General features: G+C 44.0%; 1 protein-coding gene across 3 annotated transcripts in view; it reads right to left on the bottom strand.

The window, feature by feature from the left end:
• Nucleotides 1-20,151, bottom strand: part of TENM4 (teneurin transmembrane protein 4) — a 2,309,694-nt gene that overhangs the window by 17,858 nt on the left and 2,271,685 nt on the right. For all 3 annotated transcript variants that reach the window (XM_081155445.1, XM_081155446.1, XM_081155447.1), the window contains 2 exons: nucleotides 17,358-18,235; nucleotides 4,122-4,294 (listed from right to left, as the gene is read on the bottom strand). In XM_081155445.1, coding sequence (XP_081011571.1) covers nucleotides 4,122-4,294; nucleotides 17,358-18,235 — 1,051 coding nt within the window. The remainder of the gene's footprint in view (nucleotides 1-4,121; nucleotides 4,295-17,357; nucleotides 18,236-20,151) is intronic.

Below are 20,151 nucleotides of genomic sequence, written 5' to 3'. Positions count from 1 at the left end.
CCTTAACCTCTCATGCCTCTTTTTCTTCCTCTGTACACTGGGGATGATAACTGTGCTCCTACCTCATAGGATTAAGTGAGATGATGAAGATGAAGATCTGAGAACAGCACTTGGCATATAGTAAGTATTATACCAACTTCACCTATGACTAGTTTTGTGTGCTGGTCACTGCCATGTGTCTGTCTAGTCATTTCTGTCTCCATTACCCCATTTCACACACCTGTCCCAATGAACTTCTCCGAGGTGATCACATTCCTTCAATAGCTCCCTATCGCCTTTAGATTAGTGGTCAAGAAAATGGGTTCTAGAGTCTATCCGTCTGAGTCCAAATACCCCTACTAGGTGCGTGTCTCTGGACAATCTACTTAACCTCTCAGTGCCTCATTGCCTTCATTTGGAAAATGAGAGATATTAGTAATTAATACCCACTTCATCTGGTTGCTGTGAAGATGAAATAGGACTATGAATGTAAAACACGAAAAACATGGTTCATACCAGTAAGTGCCCAAAAATGTTAGTTATCGTTACTGTTTTTATTGCAGGTGCTTAGTAAACATCTGCTGGACTGAACTAGATCTATTCCAGGCTATGACAAGCAATAAGGATGTCGTTTTGTAGGGAGCCCTCACTGACTCTTCCCTGCTACAACAGCATCAAATTGGCCCCCCTCCCTCCCATTTTCTCCTCCCTCCATTTTATCGCCTTTTCTCTCTCACACACAGAAGCCTAAAATCTCCCTGAAATTCACTATGCATTATTCACTGACAATCTGTATTTTACTTCCTTTGAACAGTGAAAGAGCCTGTGTCAATTTATCTTTTAAAGCAGCTTCTTGCTGAATCCACATACGTCCATTAATGGTGACTCTGGATGGAACAGCATCTGCACAGGCCCATCTTGAATGATCCCCATTTAATGTGAGCTGTGACTTCCCAAGGCTGCTGCTCATTAGGAGCCTTCTTATTTCTTCCCAGCATTCAGACACGAGATGAAACCAAAGGAGCTCTGTACAAAGACTACCGAGGCGGCTGCAAAACTGAGCATCTGGGCCTGGTACAGAAGAGGGAAGGGGAGCTTGGCAGAGGTACCAAAGAGGAAAAGCAGGTACCACGTCTCCTGGATTCCAATATGTACTTTTCCTTTTCACATTTTAAGCTTTCTGAAATTGCAATGTGCCTTACATCCTTGTATAAATTTCAGGCAGTGTGTCTCTCCCCTGTCCCCCGCCCCATGTGAAAAGTCGTTATAAAATGGACGGCACTTTTAAAAATCTTTTTGATGGCACTTTTGATGGCATTTCTGAATTTCAAAAAGTTGCCCAAATATAAGAAAGCCTGCATTAACTTCTGAGAAAATTGCTCAAAGCCAGCCTACAGGCACGGAGTGGGTGAGACAAGTCTTAACCCCAGGGGAGAAAATGGGCCTGAAGGACAAGATGCCTGACTAACTAGTGGCCTTGCTGTCCCTCGTCAGGCAGAAGCTGGCTGGCTCGGAATTGGTACCCTCTCTGGGTAATAACCCATTCAGAGCTTAAACAGCGGGGGTGTGTCCCAACCCACTGCTACAGGTGCTTGGCAGGGAAGGAACTCCAGGCCTTGGTTTCTCTTTCTTTGACTGAAAACTGTTATTGTTCTTTTAAGGTTTTTGTTTTGTTTTTTTTTAATTGAATTTATTGAGGTGACATGGTTCACAAAACCATATAGGTTTCAACTCTACAAAACATCATCTGCCCATTGGCCCAAGCAAAGTCTTTTTCTGTCCCCATTTCCCCCCTTTGCCCACCTCTCCCTACCCCCACCTTCCTTTCTCTCTGGCTATCCCGCACTGTTATCTGTGTCTATGAGTTTTTGCTTAGCCCCTTCACCTTCTTTCACCCAGTCCCCTACCCCCCTCCAACAGCTGTCAGTCTGTTCCATGTAGCTGTGCCTCTGTCTCTATTTTGTTCATCAGTTTCTTTTGTTCACTAGATTCCACATATAAGTGAGATCATATGGTATTTGTCCTTCTCTGGCACCAAAGAAGGAAAGAGGCATGATCTCCAGGTCCAGGTCCATCCACGCTGTTGCAAAAGGTAAGATTCCCCCCCCCCCCCCCCCCCACATAGTCAAGTAGTATTCCACTGTATAAATGTCCCACAGCTTTTTTATCCACTCATCCACTGACGGGCACTCGGGCTGCTTCCAAATCTTGGCTGTTGTAAATAATGCTGCAATAAACATATAATGCTGCATATATTCTTCCCAATCAGTGTTGCGGGTTTCTTTGTATATATTCCCAGAAGTTGTTATTGCTGGGTCACAAGGCTGTTCCGTTTTTAACTTCTTGAGGAACCTCCATACAGTTTTCCACAGTGGCTGCCCCAGGCTGCGTTCCCACCAGCAGTGCATGAGGGTTCCCTTTCCCCACACCCTCGCCAGCACCTGTTGTTTGTCGATACACTGATGGCAGCCTTTCTGACAGGTCTGAGGTGATAGCTCACTGTGGTTTTAATTTGCATCTCTCTGATGATTAGTGACGTTGAGTATTTTTTCACATGTCTGTTCGCCATTATGTATATCCCCTTTGGAGATGTGTCCCTTCAGGGTTCTTTGACCATTTTTTAATTGGGTTGTCTGTCTCCCTGGTGCTGAGCGTATAAGTTCTTTATATATTTTGGAAATTAACCCTTCATCAGATATATCACTGACAGATATGTTCTCCCATTCAGTGGGTTCCCTTTCCATTTTGTTGATGGTTTCTTTTGCTGTGCAAAACTTTTTAGTTTGATCTAGTTCCATTTGTTTATTTTTTCCTTTGTTTCCATTGCTTGAGGAGATATATGGGTAAAAATATTGCTATGAGAAATGTCTGAAATTTTACTGCCTATGTTTTCTTCTAGGATTTTTATGGTTTGCAACTTGAGTTTATTCTTGTGTATGGTGTAAGTTGGTGGTCTGGTTTCATTTTTTTTGCATGTTCTTTGAGGTTTTAAAAGGCACAGGACTACATTTGGGAGTAAAAGGAGTTGTGAAAACATAAAATTATTTTCTTATGGTAGATCAAATCAAACTGCTTGTTAATGAATTAGTTAATTAATCTGACAAGCACTTACTGAGCAATACTATGTACCTGGCCCATGCTGGTCACTTTATGTAAGCTGTCTAAAGAGACGGTCTGAGCAACCCTATGAGGTAGGCTTTGTAGAGCAGCCCCATTTCCCTGACCCAGAAACTGAGGCCCAATTCACACAGGTAGAAACTGGTGCAGCAAGCATAGGGGTCCCAGTCTATCTACCCCAGAACTCCTGTTCTTTGAGCTGTCCCACACCATTTGACAGGGCTTCAACTTGTTTTCTTTTCCCAGAGAAGAAAATGGAGGGCCGTGGTAATGTGGCAGAGTCAGGACTAGAATTTGGGTGTCTGATTCCCAGCCCGAGGTACTTTTTAATACTTTGTGTCAAAAAGCTGGGTGGGGGCAGAGGGCAGACCAAGCAAGCCTTTTACTGGTGCTGCCTTTTTTTTTTAGTGCTCACTAAATCCAACAAAGCTGCAAGCTCTACTCTAAGTCACCACATCCCATGAGAACAACTGCGGCAGACAATTCACAGCAATGTTTCATCAGCGTGCTTTAGCTGAAGCTGAAAGATCAACTCATATCAGGGATGACGTGATGGATGCAGAGAGGAAGGGTCTCCTCTCTATGGAATCCTAGCAGAGGCACAGGCCCTTCTCACCTGAGCTTCAGGAAGGGCTTCTCCAGCCCAAATCCCTTTCATAATTAGGTGTAATTATTCTGTCCTTTGTCCTCGCCGGCACCAGTGTGCGAGTAAGTCTTTAATCTGAGAGCCATTAGAATGGCAGAACAGTGAGGTCACCTCGATTAGGAGCTAATGGATTCTCTACCCTTTGTTCTGATGATAATGGGATGAGACGATGAAATATTACTCTGAAGCTTCTGGGAGAGAATTTACGGGACTCAGGCTGGTGTGTTTTACAAATTAGGTGGCAATACAGAAGGAGACCAGCTATAAAGCTTTTCTGTTCTTTGGCAGCTCCAGCAGCAGCTGGTTTCTTGTGTCATGTTCTTTTAAACAGGTCTCCCCACCCCTCTGCCCCAAAGTCCCCCAGCCCGTCCTGGCTTACCTTGCAGCAGTGTATAGAAGGCTCCCGAGGCAGACAGGTTGGTGGTGATGGTGACGTCATCTTTGCTGGAGGTCTCTACCTGCACATGCACTGAGCTGTCTGTATCACTTCGGAAACTGCTCACCTGGCCGGTAGGGAAGGTCACGTTTGTCAGGCGGCCAAAGCTGTCGTACCTGAAAACCAAGGGGTGGTTCTGAGTAACAGAAATATAACAGTGCTACAGCCAGAACCTGGCACGTTCTGCCTCATGCCACAGTTTTGCATGTTCTGCTTTTCTTTCTGGTTGGATACATTGCCATGTCCCCTACATCTCCTTGCACATAGTTTTCAGGCTAAGGCTCCACTTGCTGATATCCGACTTCAGGCAAATGACTTACCTCCATAAAGTGGAGATGATAAGCCCTGTCCTGCCTGCCTCCCAGGATTACTATGAAGAACATGTGTAAGTACCTGTAGCTATAAACTAATATTTACCCATGGAGGTTGAAGGGATGGTAACCATGTAAGACTGCTGACCCCGAGTCTCAAAGCTGGTGTGGGCAAACCTGACGCTTGAATACCTTCTCAAAACCCCCTAGAACTGGTATACAGACTTTACCCAAACAACACTACACTAGAGATGGGGCATCCCAGGAAGCTATAGACCCTGGGAAAAGGGGACTCTGAATTCAAACCAGGACTCTGCTGCCACATACGCAGGCCAAACAGACAGGCTCTTGCAACCTATTCCCATCTAGATTCCACATCTGGCACCAGGCAGCTGTGTATCTGCAGCTCTCACAACTCACAGCTCTGCTCTGGTGGGGTCCATCTGACGCATCAGAATTGAATCTTAGCTCATTTCTCCGTTCTTCTGATAGTAATAAAAGAAATACTCACCATTATTGAACGCCTCCAACATACCAGGTCTGGTGCCAGTCCCTGTTCGTACATTCTCACAACTAGTCTAAAAGGTATATATTATCTCCCTGTGGGAGGAGGCTCAGGAATTGAGGCTCAGAAAAGTGAAGTCACCGGCTCAAGGTCACACAGATAAGTGGGTGGGCTCAAAATTCAAACTCAGCTCTACCTGCTTGCAAGCTACCACTTGCTTCTCTGTCTCCAACGAGCGTGTCTGTACTGTCTGTGTATTTGAAAGTGTCCACTGTGTGCTTGCCCACCTGCTGTAGAGTGGTTGGAAAGTGGCAGAGAGTAGGCTATTAACATTCTAGTTATTATTTTTAATTAGGGGAGGCTGAAGTGCAAGAAGGTAGGTTTAAATGCCTTTTTGCACTTGTGTGTGAAAGGAGAATAAGTTCTTCATCCAGATGTCAATATATATTTTTTGCTTCACGAATTTGCGTGCCATCCTTCCACAGGGGCCATGCTAATCTTCTCTGTATCTTTCCAATTTTAGTATATGTGCTGCCGAAGCGAGCACCAGATGCCAATATTTCTGACTTCCACTCATGCTCAAGCTTGCAGCATGGGTTTATCCACATATGTCTCCCCATGTACTCTGGGTCTCCCGTTGGACTTTTTTTCCCTGCTTTGCTTTTACTACTGGAGTAAAGCTCGCCCCTGGGCCCCTTAGGGTTTTAACAATGGTGAAGTGAAAGGCCCAAAAGTTGAGCTCATCCTGGCTCTTCTGTGATTCCTTTAGCTGGGCTTGGCTTCCTGCCTGGATCCCTGAGTCCTGCAGCTTCTTTGGTTTCAGGTGAGGCTTGGTCCAGGAGACTAGGTAGGTCTTCACTGAATAACTCTCTGCCGAGGGTCAGATCTGGCTGCTGCATGGATCCTGCCAACTGCCGACTCTTTTCTGTCCCTGTGCCTGGTACTGATCACTGAACGGTGACAGTCCCTGGCACAGTCTGCCACAGAGGAGGTGTTGGTCAAGGTCTCTTGAATCACTTACCCCAGTCCTTGGCCTAAGGCTAACTCTGAGGGAAGGGCCGAGGGGCTTAGGGAAAGTTGGATCTCTGTCACTGAGGCATGAGGAAGGGAATGGAAGTCCATTCCAAGAGGGCAAGCAATGCAGTGGCCTTCATCAGACAGCTCATGCCCAGGCTTGGAGGAGCAAGGCTGTGGGGCTGTTACCAGTCCTTTGGCTCTGCTGCTGGTGGTTAAGAGGCTTTGGAAACCTGTTTCTTGTCCTGATTTCTCATTTTTCTCCCCTAGTACTGAGTCCGATTCTTGGAAGAAATGGTCAGTCTGGCTTAGGGATGGGTGATAGAGTGAGTGGCTTGAATCCTGACTGTGTCAAAGGTGCCGCGTGCCCTCAGAGCTGGGGGAAGGGGTGGTTACGAGACTGCTGCTCGGAAGGAGGGCAAGTCTCGGGGCAAAGGTCCTGAATGTTTGTCCCAAGGCCTTTCTCACCTGGAGGCTCTCTCAGAGCTCTGATCCCCTTCACTCTGGGAGAGGCTGGTGTTCTTTCTGACCCTTTATAGCTGCTGGAAATGTGAATAGGAAGGAATTTCACACAAATATTTACAGTGGTTATCTCTTGGAAGTAGAATGACAGGGGTTTTTAATGGCTTATTTATAGATGTTTTATGTTCCCAAGACTTTCTATAATTAACATGATTATTTTCATGACTGGAAGTGTTGTGATGGCCTACGAGGAGCTTGTGACCACGGCAGTCTTGGGGAAGAGGACCTTACAAATTACTCACTTTTAAAGAAGAGTTTCATTATCGGACATCTGCCAATATCAATCTCCAGGCCTTGTCAGTAAATATTACTAGGGTACCCCACATTTCTGAGCCAAAAATCAAGACTCCCTAAGACTGGCTCAGTCCTGGTAATCTTAACTGTGCTTGTGTGCTATGAGTAAGTGGAGTCCTATCAGATCCTGAATCATCTTTTAAATCAACAGGAAGATCCATTTCAGTCCAACAAGTTCGTAGGATGGATGCTGATCTAGTCTGGTTCTTTGAACATCTGCTGTCCTTGTACATACTCTTTATTAATGAGGCTACTTACTCAAGCTATCTACTTTCCTGACCTAACTGGATAAAAAAGATCTTATTATACCATGCGGGATACTTAAAAAGGAGGTTTAGAGTCTTATAAATAAGAATTGATTATTGATTAGGGGTCAGATGTCACTTCAATACTACCTCTACCAAGGCCTCGTTCCAATGCTACCTTATAAAGCCCTCCCTGGTCTCTCCTGGGAGACTATGGCACAGCTCTGTCATAAAATGTAGCCCCTGTATTGACAGTGACATAGCTGATGTACAAGCTGTCTCCCACTTAGGCCTGGGAGTGCTTGAGTCAGGACAGGGCTGTGGAGTCAGACAGTCAGGCTGGGGATCTGGATTCCACCATCTGCCAGCAAAGGGAACCTGGAGGACTCGCCCTCGGTTCATCTCTGCTTCCCCAGCACTGGGACTGGCACGGAGAAGACAAGCAGAGAATGTTGGCTGCACAAATACATTAATGCCTGATTGGACGTGCAGGGCCTCTTTCCTGCTCTTTTTGAGAAGGGAGACCATGATTCATGCCCATGCCACCTCCCGCAGGACTTGATGGAGGTTTGACACAAAGTAGGCACATCATAAACATCTGCTGAATGCACGAATACGGAAACAACTGCTTTCACTAGATGGAACTTCAGCAATCTCCATAGGCATCTCCCTAGAGTTTTCATCCCAAGACAGAGAGAGGCTTTGCATAAAGGCAGACAATTGTAATTATTATGGAAGGTAGCCTGTAATACATAATTAAATCGAGCCTGAAGAAGATACAATGAAAAGGCTCCCTGCCTTCCAGATCTAGTTTTCATTTTATATGAGATGGCAGAAAAACAGTAATTTCCACTCCTCACATTTTCCATTAGAAGGACTGAACGTCTTAATTAAATGAACATCAGATAGAACAGCCAATTTATAGAATTTTCCTGTCTCCTATTCATTCGTTGCGGTGCCTTCCAGAGCTTGAGAAATGCCACTGGATCTCTGCTGCCTGATCAATACCTGTGATTATTCCATCAGAACACTTGCCTCTGTCTCTATGGGGAAACACTGAGCTGTCCATCCTGGAGGCCTTGAGAGCCTTTGCCCTGTGGCCCCCTGTGGAGCCATTTCTCTTCCTGCTGCAGAGCTGCTAAAAGTCAGGGGGCAGCACTGCCTAACAAGGGGCAGGGGGAAAATTCTCTGCACTCTCTGGATTCCAGGTGGCTGCTTCTGACCCTGACCTGTGACCCGGTGACTTCTGGACAATTGTTTAGTTACTTAAAGTACTGGCAATATTCTTTCTTTCTAGCCAAGAGGAACAAAGGAGCGTGCTGCTATGGGAGGCTGTCCTTGGAGCCAGATGATCTAGGCTTTGAATCCAGGCTCTACAATCGCCAGCAATGTGACTCTAGAGGGTGGGTACTCAGTTCTGTTCTCCTGCTAACCATCAGCCCCCACCACAGGTTATATAACCTAATCTCTGGGGGCCTCTATTTTCTCCTCTATAAAATGAGGATAAGACTACCTATCTTATACAGAGATTGTGAAGATCAAACAAGGTAACATATTTAAAATGAAATGCCAATGCTTACCAGGGCCCGCAGACTTCTTTCATTAAGCCTGGTTGGAGGGAACCCCCTCAGGGAAGGGACTCTGTGTGGTCACTGATGTATCCCCAGAACTTTTATTTTTTTATTTTTATTATTAATTAATTTATTATTTATTTTTAATATATCTTTATTGATTTAAAAGAGAGGAAAGGAGAGGGAGAGAGAGAGACAGAAACATCAGTGATGAGAGAGTCATTGATTGGCTGCCTCCTACACGCCCCTGACTGGGAATCAAGCCCGCAACCCGGGCATGTGCCCTGACCGGGAATTGAACCCCGATTGCTTGGATCCTAGGTCGATGCTCAACCACTGAGCCATACCCGGCCGGGCTCCCCAGAACTTTTAGAAGAGTGCATGGTAAATGCTCAGTAATGTGAATGAATGTTGGTTGTAAGCCCTACTCCTTCCTTCCTCTCTTTACAATTTCACTTTGAACCCTACTCCTCCATACTTCCTGCATTCCATTACGTCTGCCTCTGTTCTGCAAACATGCCAGGCTCCAACCAGGCTTGGGATGCTCTCAACTTACTGTTCCTCTTGCTGGGAATGCTCTTCCCTCCGATCTTGGTATGGCTAGTTCTTTTCATTATTCATGCTTTAGTTCAAATGTTAGCATTTCAGGCCTTTCCTGATCACCCTTTCTTAAATAGATAGGACCTCCCATCTGTATCACATTATCGTATTTTATTGTCTTCATTATACTTATATTGTTTATATGTTTACTTATTTGTTGCCTGTCTCTTTCCACTAGAATACAAGCTCCACGAAGAGAGGGACCTTGTCTGCATTCTCAGTGCCTAGAGGAGTAACCAGCATATAAAAGGTGCTCAATACATACTTCTTGGATGAATGAATGAATAGTAGATGTTGTTTTTTGAAGATGTGGACTGAGAATAATTAAGAACTCCACCCTTTTCATCCCCAGCTTCCATATGAGGACGGGAAAGTTCACTAATATTCCTAGAGTACCAGTTAGGTACATTAATATCATCATTTCACAATTGGTGAAGCTGAGGCTCAGAAAGGAGAAGTAACTTGCCTAAGATCACACAGCTACCAGAGGAATATAGATTCAGAGTCAGGCTGTGTTCTTTCATCAGGCTTCCCATAAACACGATGCTGTTTTGAATCAAAACCTTTGCGTTCAACACAATGTTAAAGAAAATAGTGTGTCTGGAAATCTTGGTCAAGAAGATTGACAGTTTTCTTATCAAGATGCTCTGCTTTGATACCACTGTAACTGACTCTTCAGTGAGGCCAGCCCCCACTTGGGGGGTATCATGGAGATGGCCAGATGACTGGCTTTTCATTATTTCCTTCTACTGACTTTTCTTCCCTCCATTCTCCCAAAGCATCTTTGAAGCACGGCCAAAGGAAACACATAAAAGATTCATATAGTTGCTGTGAACTTGGGTCTCAGGAGAGGACCATTAAATGGTATCTTCACACACACTGCAAGGCTTTCTTCTTCACAGGCAGTACTTCACATCTCAAACCTCTTAACTCTATGCAGCTGTGGAGGAAAATGACAGATTGTCTCTCTGATACTAACTTTTGCTGATTGGAATTTTTTGATTGGAAAATGTAAGATTTGATTTTTATGACTTTCTTCTATGATTGTTTCAAACACCACCATCATCAACAAGAAGACTAGCCTATACACCCTGACAGTTCCCTTGGTCTTAGGTCATGATAATACACAATATCACTACATCATTAGTTCCTCCAAGACTACATCAGAGCCAGGATACTTTGTGGCTTCTGCAATAAAAACTAATTCTTGTTGCCCATTTCCCATAGAATTAAGTCCCAACAATGAATTCTAGCCTTCAGGATTTCTAAGATCTGGCTCACCCCACACTGTAGGTCTTATCTGTCACTGATGATGTACTTGAGGCAGTGCATCTGGTGGAAAGGATACAGGCAGATCTGGGATCGAATCCTGGCTCTGACACTTACGTATACAATGTCACAGAGCCAGGAAGTGTCTGCACTGGTTATTCTCTGTTCCCTCCTCAGATCCATTCTGTGCCCTTCTCTGTGCCCAGAAGAGCTGACCCTCACAGACTACGTCCCTGGGGTCCTCTTGCTGGCTTGCTTCTGGTTGGATTCAGTCAATGGTAGGCACTGGCACAAGAGACTGGAGATTGAGAGTAGTTTTTCTTTCATTTCCTTCAGTACTATATTTCTAGTAGTAGCTGCATCTGTCTGCAATTACAGCTTCTACAAGATAACTCCTCCTCCATGGTTACAGCTCCCACTGGGATTCAGTAATGATAGCCTACTCCTTCCTTGCTTTGTCCTTCAGCCTGATGGTTGGTCACGGTTGTTCACTATTATTAGCTCCTGGATGCCTCACCAGCCTTTCTTAGTTCCCTTATCCCTGCCTATACCTCTATAACATTTCTTTATTCATAAGATATTTTTGCTGGGTGTAGAATTCTGGGTTGACATGTTTTTCCCCCTTTTTGTTTCAGCACCCTGCCTTCTAGCTTGCATGGTTTCTAATGAGGAGTCTAATATACTTATCTTTGTTCCTCTGTATGAAATGCCTTCCCCTCTCTCCTCTCTGGCTGTTCTCAAGATTTTCTCTTTTTCTTTTGTACTCAGCAGTTTGTATGTGCCTATGTGTGCGTGTGCGTTTATTCTGCTTGGTATCTTCTGAGCTTTTTGGGTCTATGGTTTGGTATCTGTCATCACTTATGGATACATCTCAACCATCAAATCCTCAAATATTTCTTCTGCCTTATTCTTTCTCTCTTCTCCTAGAATTCCAATTACGTGTATAGTAAACCAGCTGCTATGTCCCCCAGCTCTTGGATATCCAGTTCTGTATTTTTTCACTTGCTTTCTTCTTTGTATTTCAGTCAGAGTAATTTCTTTTTTTTTTGCTTTTGTTTTTGAAGACTTGTACTTTTATTTTCATAGTTTGGTCTCTGTTCCACAATTTCATTTCAATTCAGTAGTGTGTATTTCTCTATTAATATTAGAAAAAGATCTGCCACAATGCTTTTTGTAGGACATTTTAAAAATTGTCATTTTGCCTATACACCAGTAGCCATAGTTTCAGTTTATTTTGAAAATAGATCCAGAGTTTACTTGATCTGTAATTATAATTTTGAATGTTGTGTAAAAATATGTGCTATGTTATGATATGCGAATTATATCTCAATAAAGCTGTTATGAAACAAAACAAAATAGGTGCTGTATGTAGGTGATCTTCACCAGCTGGAGCTTATATCACTGCAAGTAGATATCAAAAAAGAAGCCATCATTCCAATGACTTTAATTATATATAAATATGAACTAAAAATATTGCTGTTAAATCTAAAGTGAACCTAAAGTAGTCTTTTGATAGCCAGGGCAATCTGTTCAGTCTTGTTGATCAACATCAGGATTATTGTTTGAGAAACTGGGTAATTTCTGTTGACTCATCTTCTTTTCTCAGCTGTGTCAAGTCTACTGATAAGCCCATCATAGGCATCCTTCATCTCTGTAACTGTGTTTTTCATTTTTAGCATTCCCATTACATTTTCTTATAGTTTCCATTTCTCTACTGAAATTATCTATCTGATCTTGTATGTTGTTCACCTTTTCCATTACAGACTTCAACATAATTATAGTTATTTTAAAATCCCTGAGATTTTTTTTTTTTAAATATATCTTTATTGATTTGAGAGAGAGGAAAGGAGAGGGAGAGAGAGATAGAAACATCAGTGATGACAGTCATTGATCAGCTGCCTCCTGCACGCCCCTGACTGGGAATCAAGCCCACAACCCGGGCATGTGCCCTGACCGGGAATTGAACCCCAATCGCCTGGATCCTAGGTCGACGCTCAACTGCTGAGCCACGCCCGGCTGAGCCCTGAGAGTTTTAACTTTTGTTTCATATCTGAATGTGGTTCTGATGATTCCTTTGTCTCTTGGAAGTGTGTTGTGCTTTTTTTGGGTCCTTTTTGTATGTTCACTTGAAGGTGTTACATCTTGTGTAGCAAAGTAGAGGCTGAGGTAGCAGGTTTTATGCCTGAAGAAGGGTAGGAGTTTCCTTCTGCTAGGACTTTAGTGAGGGTGTATGAGTTACTTGAGTTAGGATTTGGACTGGCTTTGAAGTTTGTTGTTTCTATGGCTAACCTTAGTGCATTACAGGCTTTAAACTCTTCTAACCACCTTGTGTTTAGGGCGCTAAACTTCTCCCCCCTCAGTGTTGACTCCATCCTCAGCTTTAGGTTCCTTCTTTTTTGTGCTGCTCCTCAGAGAGGGCTGTTTTCCATGCTCTTGTGCCTTTCTTACCACTTTCCCAGGACTATTCTACTTTTCATTGTTGTGTTTAGTTTTTTTAGCTAGTGGTAGGGGTTGGGAAGCCTGAGAGAGTTCTCTATTGCTCTGATTAAGCCTCAGTCTTATATACCCATGTGTCTCTGAGTCTCGGAAGTGTGGCTCTTCAGGTTCCTGCCTCTTTTCAGGTTGTAATTCTGGGCCCATTATAGATTACTCCCTTCTTAGAAGAAGTTTAAAAAGTGTTTTCTTCCCTCATTCAACTGTAATGGGTTTCCACCAGTGCCTAAGTAGAATAGTGTTAGTTCCCCTTCTCTCCACAGATTAAGGCTTTTGTTCCATGCGGGAGTAAGGGGCAGGCAGATATCTGTGCCCCTCCCCCAGGTTTACTTGTATACAAGGGACACTTTCTTAAATCTTTCTCTACTCTTTTGAGAACCTGGTGGGGTTTGAGGAGAAAAGGTCTGAAGAGAATGTGGACTCTCCCAATTTCTGCAGCCTCCAAAGGCTTCATACTCTCTTGGCAGTATACATTTAGTGTTTATATATTTACCAACCACTCAAGCCAAACTCTTCTTTCTGGTAACTGGTTGCATTTGCCCAGGCAAGCTAGTGCTCAAATCTTGTCTTTCTCTTCAGGAGTCTGTCTCCCCCTGGATTTGGTCCGGTTATTGTCCTGTGACCTCAGAGAAGGAGTTCAAGGAAAACTCCTGAATTTGCCATCAGTGTCTGGCTTATTTTCTTTGTAAGGTTAGGAATAACGCTCTTTCTAGCTCTTACATCCTCAGCATGGCCCAGAAGCCAAGGCTCTTCATTTGAACCTTTTGAGTTGACTTCTGCTGGGAGGAATGACAGTGCGGAAGCTGGGATTCAAATCTAGTATTCTTGTAACTACAGCATATTTTTCTTCCTTTCTTTATCTCCTTTCCCTCCTGAATTTATATTTGATTCATAAAATATTTATTGAGCACCTCCTAGGTGGCAAGCCCTAAGCTTGATACAGAGATAAATTAGTTAGGGTCTCACAGTAGTTAGTGAGAAAATAACTATGACAGGGGCTGTCACAGGACGCCAGAGCCACTTCCCCCTAGGAAACCTGGGGAAACTGATCGCTCATGCCTACTCAGCAAGCCAATTTTGGAACCTGCCTCATGCTCATCAGGCCATTTTTCTTAGCCATCAAATGTCATCGGCCCAGGAGCCTAAGTCTGAAATTAACGATGCCACACATTGGAGATGAAGGTTGCATTATAGATTCCTTTGAAGTTTTCTACCAGCAGATCTGTGGGCCAAGGGAAGGAAACTAACTTTGATTCCCCAGAATTGTAAACTCCTTAAGTTGTTCTGAAGTGTGTGATGTTTTTGTTACATGTATTATTTAATCTGTTGAGAGGGTCGATAAAGCCAACTTAAAACTTGTTTCAGTAATAGCCCATGTCACAGGCAAGGTTGGGCTAATTTTTTTTTTTTAATATTAAAGCATTTGGGTTAGAATCCACTAAGCTTCCTCATGGAGCCAAAAGTATAAAATTCACTAGGACAGTGGTACATTGGAAATATCTGTCCAAATCTATGTTAAGAAACACTATAATGATGATAATATCACAACTTCACTTCTTGGGAGCTTCATAGTTTGCAAAGTATTTTCAGTTTCGGTATTTATTTAGTTTTTTTGATCTGCACAATGGCCCTGAAATAGGATAAAGCTGGGATTATTTCTGTCTGGTTGAGACTTGTGTCTGGAAGCCAACCAGCCTGTCCCTGAGTCACATGGCTATCACCCTGGTACTCTCACTTTGTTCACAATCTGAGCTGGACCAGTTTTCCTTGACCCACTCTGCATGCCTTTCCCCAGCCCATTTTGGGTACTCTCAGGGACCTACCCATTCCTAGTTCTGATCCCTGAGACTTGACACTTGATCCTGCTCTTCTGGTCTGAGCTCTAATTCCCCACCTATTTCAATGACAACTTTTGTCTGCTCCTTTAATTAGTTTACTTGCAGCTGCTCCTAGGTAACATCTTTCATGCCCAAACAACATTTTTGCAATTATGGGTACTGCCACTAATACTGCTTGAAATAATAGTAATAATAGCAACAGCAGCAGCTATCATCTGAGTACTTATGATGAGTAAGACATTGAGTTTTCCATATTTTATCTCTTTGAAATTTTGAACTCAGACTATTGCTATGAAAGATACTATTTCTATCTTTGTCCTTCAGATAAGTCACAGAGGATTTAAGGTGAACCAAGCCAATATAGTTGAAAGAACACAGATTTGTGTTCTGGCTCTGCCATGCCCTCGTGATGATTTTAGACAGACGAGTTACCTAATCTCTCTGTGCCTCAGTCTGTTCATCTATAAAAAATGTGGATGATAACTTCTACCATCTGATTGCTGTGGAGATTAAATGGGAAAGAGCCTAGCACATAGTAGGACCTCAAAAAAGTGAGTTTCTATTTTTATTTTAGGGCTTTTATCTTCCACTCCTGGGTAATGCTATTTAGTGGATACTTTAGAATTCCAAATACTATTTTATAAAAAGTGACTGTACTGCTTCTCCTTCTTAATAAAACATCAACTCTGGTTGTATACTTCATCAGGGTGGCCAGGGAGGGGGAAATGGGATCCTTTCTGGTAGAGTTGTAGGAAATGGTTTTAGATTTCAAGGTTGGTAGAGAGTAACGGCTGCAGTGATGTGTAAGCATTCAGTTTGGGATTAGAGAGTGACCTTGGGAATTTATTGAGTGCACAGACTTGCTCTGACAAAGAAACCCCTGTATTGGCTAAATAATATATAAGAGATTTCCATTGGGCAATGGGGGAAAATTGAATTATTTAGTGTATTTCCATTTCAATGAGTTAATCAAGATAATTGCGGTTTTCCTGGATCTTTCTTTTCTTTATAATTAACAAGGCCCTTGTTTGGAGAAAGGAATTTAGCCAGTGAACTTTGTACAAATTGCTGTGACATTTTTGGGTGCAAACTGTATTTAAAAGTCTATTACAGATCCTTTTCCTTCGGATCCTAGGACTGTGAGAAAGGGATGCTTGATCAAGCTTAAGAAAAATTTACGGTTCAAAGGTTCAAGTTCATTTGGGATTAACAAACAGCAGCGGGGAGCAGGGAGAGCTGAACGGGCATGAGCTCCGGCATCAAACAGACTTGGGCCGTGATCCCTGTTCTGCCATGTTCTCACCATATAACTGTGGACAAATGAACCTCTCCGAGCTTCAGTTTCAATTTCTTTAAAACGGATAATATCGCCCATTTTCCAGGACTGTTGCGACAATTAAATGCAATCACGTGGTTCCTAGCCCAGATCTGATTGATGCACAGTGCTAGTTCCTTAGCATCTCCTGCAGACTCATCTAACGGTCACGTGTTCAGCAGTCTCAGCTGTCTGCGCCTCAAAAGGTCCAGTGGCTAAGACCTCATAATGAAGCTTAAAATCGAAGTAGAAAAGGAGATATTACAAAGTCCATTGATTAAAATAGCTCATTGAGGAACACCTCAGATATATTCAGGTTTGAATAGAATTGGAATAAACTGAACTCTGGTTCTCTGACCACACCACTGAAGAAGCCCTGTCCTGGATGAAGGGAAAGTTAGTGAGCTACCTGACGGGGGCCCTACTGTGGAAACAAATAGTGACTCACTAGCTATTTGAGGAAGTGAGGAAGGGAGGAAGCGGTAAAACTATACCAATTAGACACAGGAGCTAATAAAAGAAAGTGTAGAACCACTGTGGGCAGGGGCAAAGGGCTCTGTGTAGCCTCACTTCCTTGAAGCTATTTTCATATTATAGCATACAATGCAATTGTGGGTGTTCCTTATTAGTGACCTTCGCTCATAAAAAGAAAGATTTCGTTAGGTTTGTATAGCGCATTTGAGAAGGGGGGCATGTAAAGCACTGCATAAGCTCCATCCAAAGTGGTTAAAGTAAAAAAAAAATAAATTTTAACTTGAGATGTGAGCTTCGATTATTGGACAATTCACCCACATGGAACTGTTCCTTTCCCCACTGCCATATTTCTAGACAGTGGTCATATGAAGATGCTAGCACTCTATCAAGTACTTTTCATCTATGTCATCTCCCTATGGTATGTTGGGAAGATATTCATTGTTTCCATTTTACAGATACGGAAACTGAGGCCTTGAGAGATTAAGTCAATGGGAGAGCTGGGTTTCAAGTCTAACTCCTCTGACTCCAAAGCTCATGTCTTTTTCACTACACCATGTTCCTTCTAGGAGCAATCATCTGGAATATGAACATGTAGAACATATTATAGGTAATGGTTTGCATCACAGATCCTGAACTAAAATGACATAACAAAAACTAATCAGTTAACCTCTACTCCTACAATACATCTCATGAAACAAAACCATTAAACGGCCTTGCTTGATACTTACTCGTAAAATGTTGTCCATCCATTTTCATTGCTTTTAGTTGCCAGAAGGCCAGAGTTGCCATGGTAGGTCATCATGGCCAACTCGTGTCCTTGTGTGGTCATACTCCTGAGTGCACTGTTGATGCCCATAGTCACCCAGTACACCTGGCCATCCGGGACCACCAGCCAGATGGGCAGCCCAGTAGAGTCTCGGCGGACGTTCACCATGTTGCCGTTGTTGTCGGTGATGAGTGTGATGTCGCCGTCTGCAGTGTAGGTGAAGTTGTACAGGTAATCTCCTGTGGGCAGGCTCTGGGTGTATAGATGCTTGCCACTGGTGTCAAATAGGTAGAGCTCCTGGTCGATCGGGGAGGACAGCTCATACATGTTCTGGGCGTTGAGGAAAGGCTTGTTCTTCCGGATAAACCGAATTCGGATATTCCCAAGGTCGGCCACGTAGAGTTCCCCGTCAGCACATACGGCTAAGGAAGATGGGGTATTCAGCTTTGCGTCCTTGGCATAGCCGTCATCTCCAGAGAAACAATCACAGTTGGCATCATTTTTACAGTCACAGCCACTGGGGGCCCCGGCCACCAGTGAGATCTCTCCGCTAGTGGTGACCTGCCTGATTCGGTTGATCTTCTTCTCATCGGTCTCAGCGATATAGAGGACGCCGTTGTGAGAGACAGCCAAGGCGGCGGCCGACTCCAGGGTTGCATGGATGGCCACCTTGCTCAGCAGGAAGTGGTCGATGCCGGGGACCTGGCAGTGCATGGGCCTCCCAGCGACAATGCGCACCTGGTGGTTTTCAGAGATTTGCAGGACCACGTTGTTGTCGAGGACATAGAGGGAGTTGTCCATCGGGTTGATGGCTAAGTCTGTGGGCCACTCCAAGCGAACCTGACAATGGAGACACCAACACTCAAAAGCCTGGCAAGGCGCCCACCACTCCTCATCCCACGCCCCATACAGTCCATAGTGGTGTCCCCAGTGCCTCCGCGTCCAGTGCCGCCTGCTCCTCACAGCAGCCTGTCATCAACAACGCTATTCAGGCTCTAATCAGAGTGAGACCATGCAACAGCTGCCCCTGAGACACCTGATGGTCTCCATTAGATTGACAAAACATGAAGAACAAATGAGAAAAAAGCAAAGAAACAAAAAAGTAGGCAAGAGACAGACTTTGGAGTCAGACGGGCCTGGGCTCACATCCCAGCCCCACCACTGACAACCTTGCGCAGATTCCTTTGCCTCCCTGAGTCTCAATATTCACATCTGTAAAATAGGAATGACCGTAGGACGAAGCGCCTGACCCACAGTAAGTGCTCAGAGGATGGCAGCTAATACTATGGAGGTGGGAGGGGAAGGCAGATGGAGTCTGGAGGCTGAAGTAGGTGTTGCCCAGAGGCTTACGAGAAACTCTTCATGAGCTGTTGATGTTATTTTTGTATGAAAGATTACTTCTCAATTCTTGAGTTCATGGATTAACACGTGGCTAGGTGCTGGGGATGCAAAAACAGAATAACCATGGTCCCCTCTGACATGATTTCCAAACCTCCCTGAGTGATTCTAATGTGGGGCTGGAAATTACAGCCTGATCCTGTCTCCTTCCAGTGTGATCGCCGGACCAGCAGTACTGGAATCGCCTGGAAGCTAGTCAGAAATGCTCAGGATGGCAGGTGGTGCCCAAACCTACTGAGTCAGAACCCTCATTTAAACAAAATCCCTGGGTGACTGCTGTGCACATTGAAGTTTGTGAAGCTCTGTTCTAGATAACAGGGCTTAGTACCATGGAGAACAGGTGCTCCCGGCAGTGGGAAGGAGGGGTTCAGAGGTCCTGGGCCCCATGTCTGAGCCTCCTCGGAGCCAGGATGGGAAGCTGGCAGGACCATGGCGAGTCTGCAGGTGGGCAGGAGGGATGGCAGCTTGCAGGTGTGGGTGAGGAGAGGAATGCTTTGTTGAGTGGACGGAGGATGGATTGCTGGGTCCATCACACTGGGAGGAGCTGGCACTAAGGGAAATTCTTGCCAACTATGTCCCCAAGAGATCCAGCCACACTACGCATGAGCTTGAAGAGCTGACAGGTGCTGCCTCCAGATGACTTGTTTACCCAACCGCTAGGGACTCATCACTTTAGGTTCCCGAATCCCCTACAAACCACTGGCATTTGATCTAATTTGGGCTTATTTAAACAAGTGTATGCCTTTAGATAAGAAATTTCTCTTCCAGGAATTTAATCTTGTACATCACTGTCTACAAGGGTGTTTATCAGAGCTATTTTAAATAACGGTGAAAAAACTGGAACCAACTCAAATGCCCAATGACAGAGAATTGGCTAAATAAATTATAGTACACTCAGTTCACCTCTAAGTTAGAATAGTCTGTGTAGCCATTATAAATGATGCTATAGCTGGATATTTAACGACATCAGAAACTGTTTACTGTGTATTACGTGGAAAGAACAGATAATACGTTACAGAACTGTAAGTACAGTGTGATCCCAAATGGAGGAAAAATACAGTAAATTAAATGAATTATGGATAGAGGGGACATTAAAAGCTTGAGGGATATACACCAAGATGTTGACCATATTGAGATTAGAGGTAATTTTAACTTTCTTCTTTGTCATTTTAACTTTTATGTTTCTTACAACATCCGTGTGGCAGTTTATGAATGTAAAAAGAAACCCAGTAAATTACATGCACATGACATGTGGGGGCCATTCTCAGGATGGGGCAGGCCCTTTCTCATTTCTTGGGAGCACGATCCTCAGGCCCTGCTTCCTGAAGTCGTCTCGTTCGCTCACACCCAGCCTGGGT

Source organism: Miniopterus schreibersii (assembly GCF_964146895.1).
Source record: "Miniopterus schreibersii genome assembly, chromosome: 12".
Classification (NCBI taxonomy): domain Eukaryota; kingdom Metazoa; phylum Chordata; class Mammalia; order Chiroptera; family Miniopteridae; genus Miniopterus; species Miniopterus schreibersii.
Note: the sequence above shows the minus strand (reverse complement) of the source record. Positions and strands in the feature narration are given on the sequence as shown.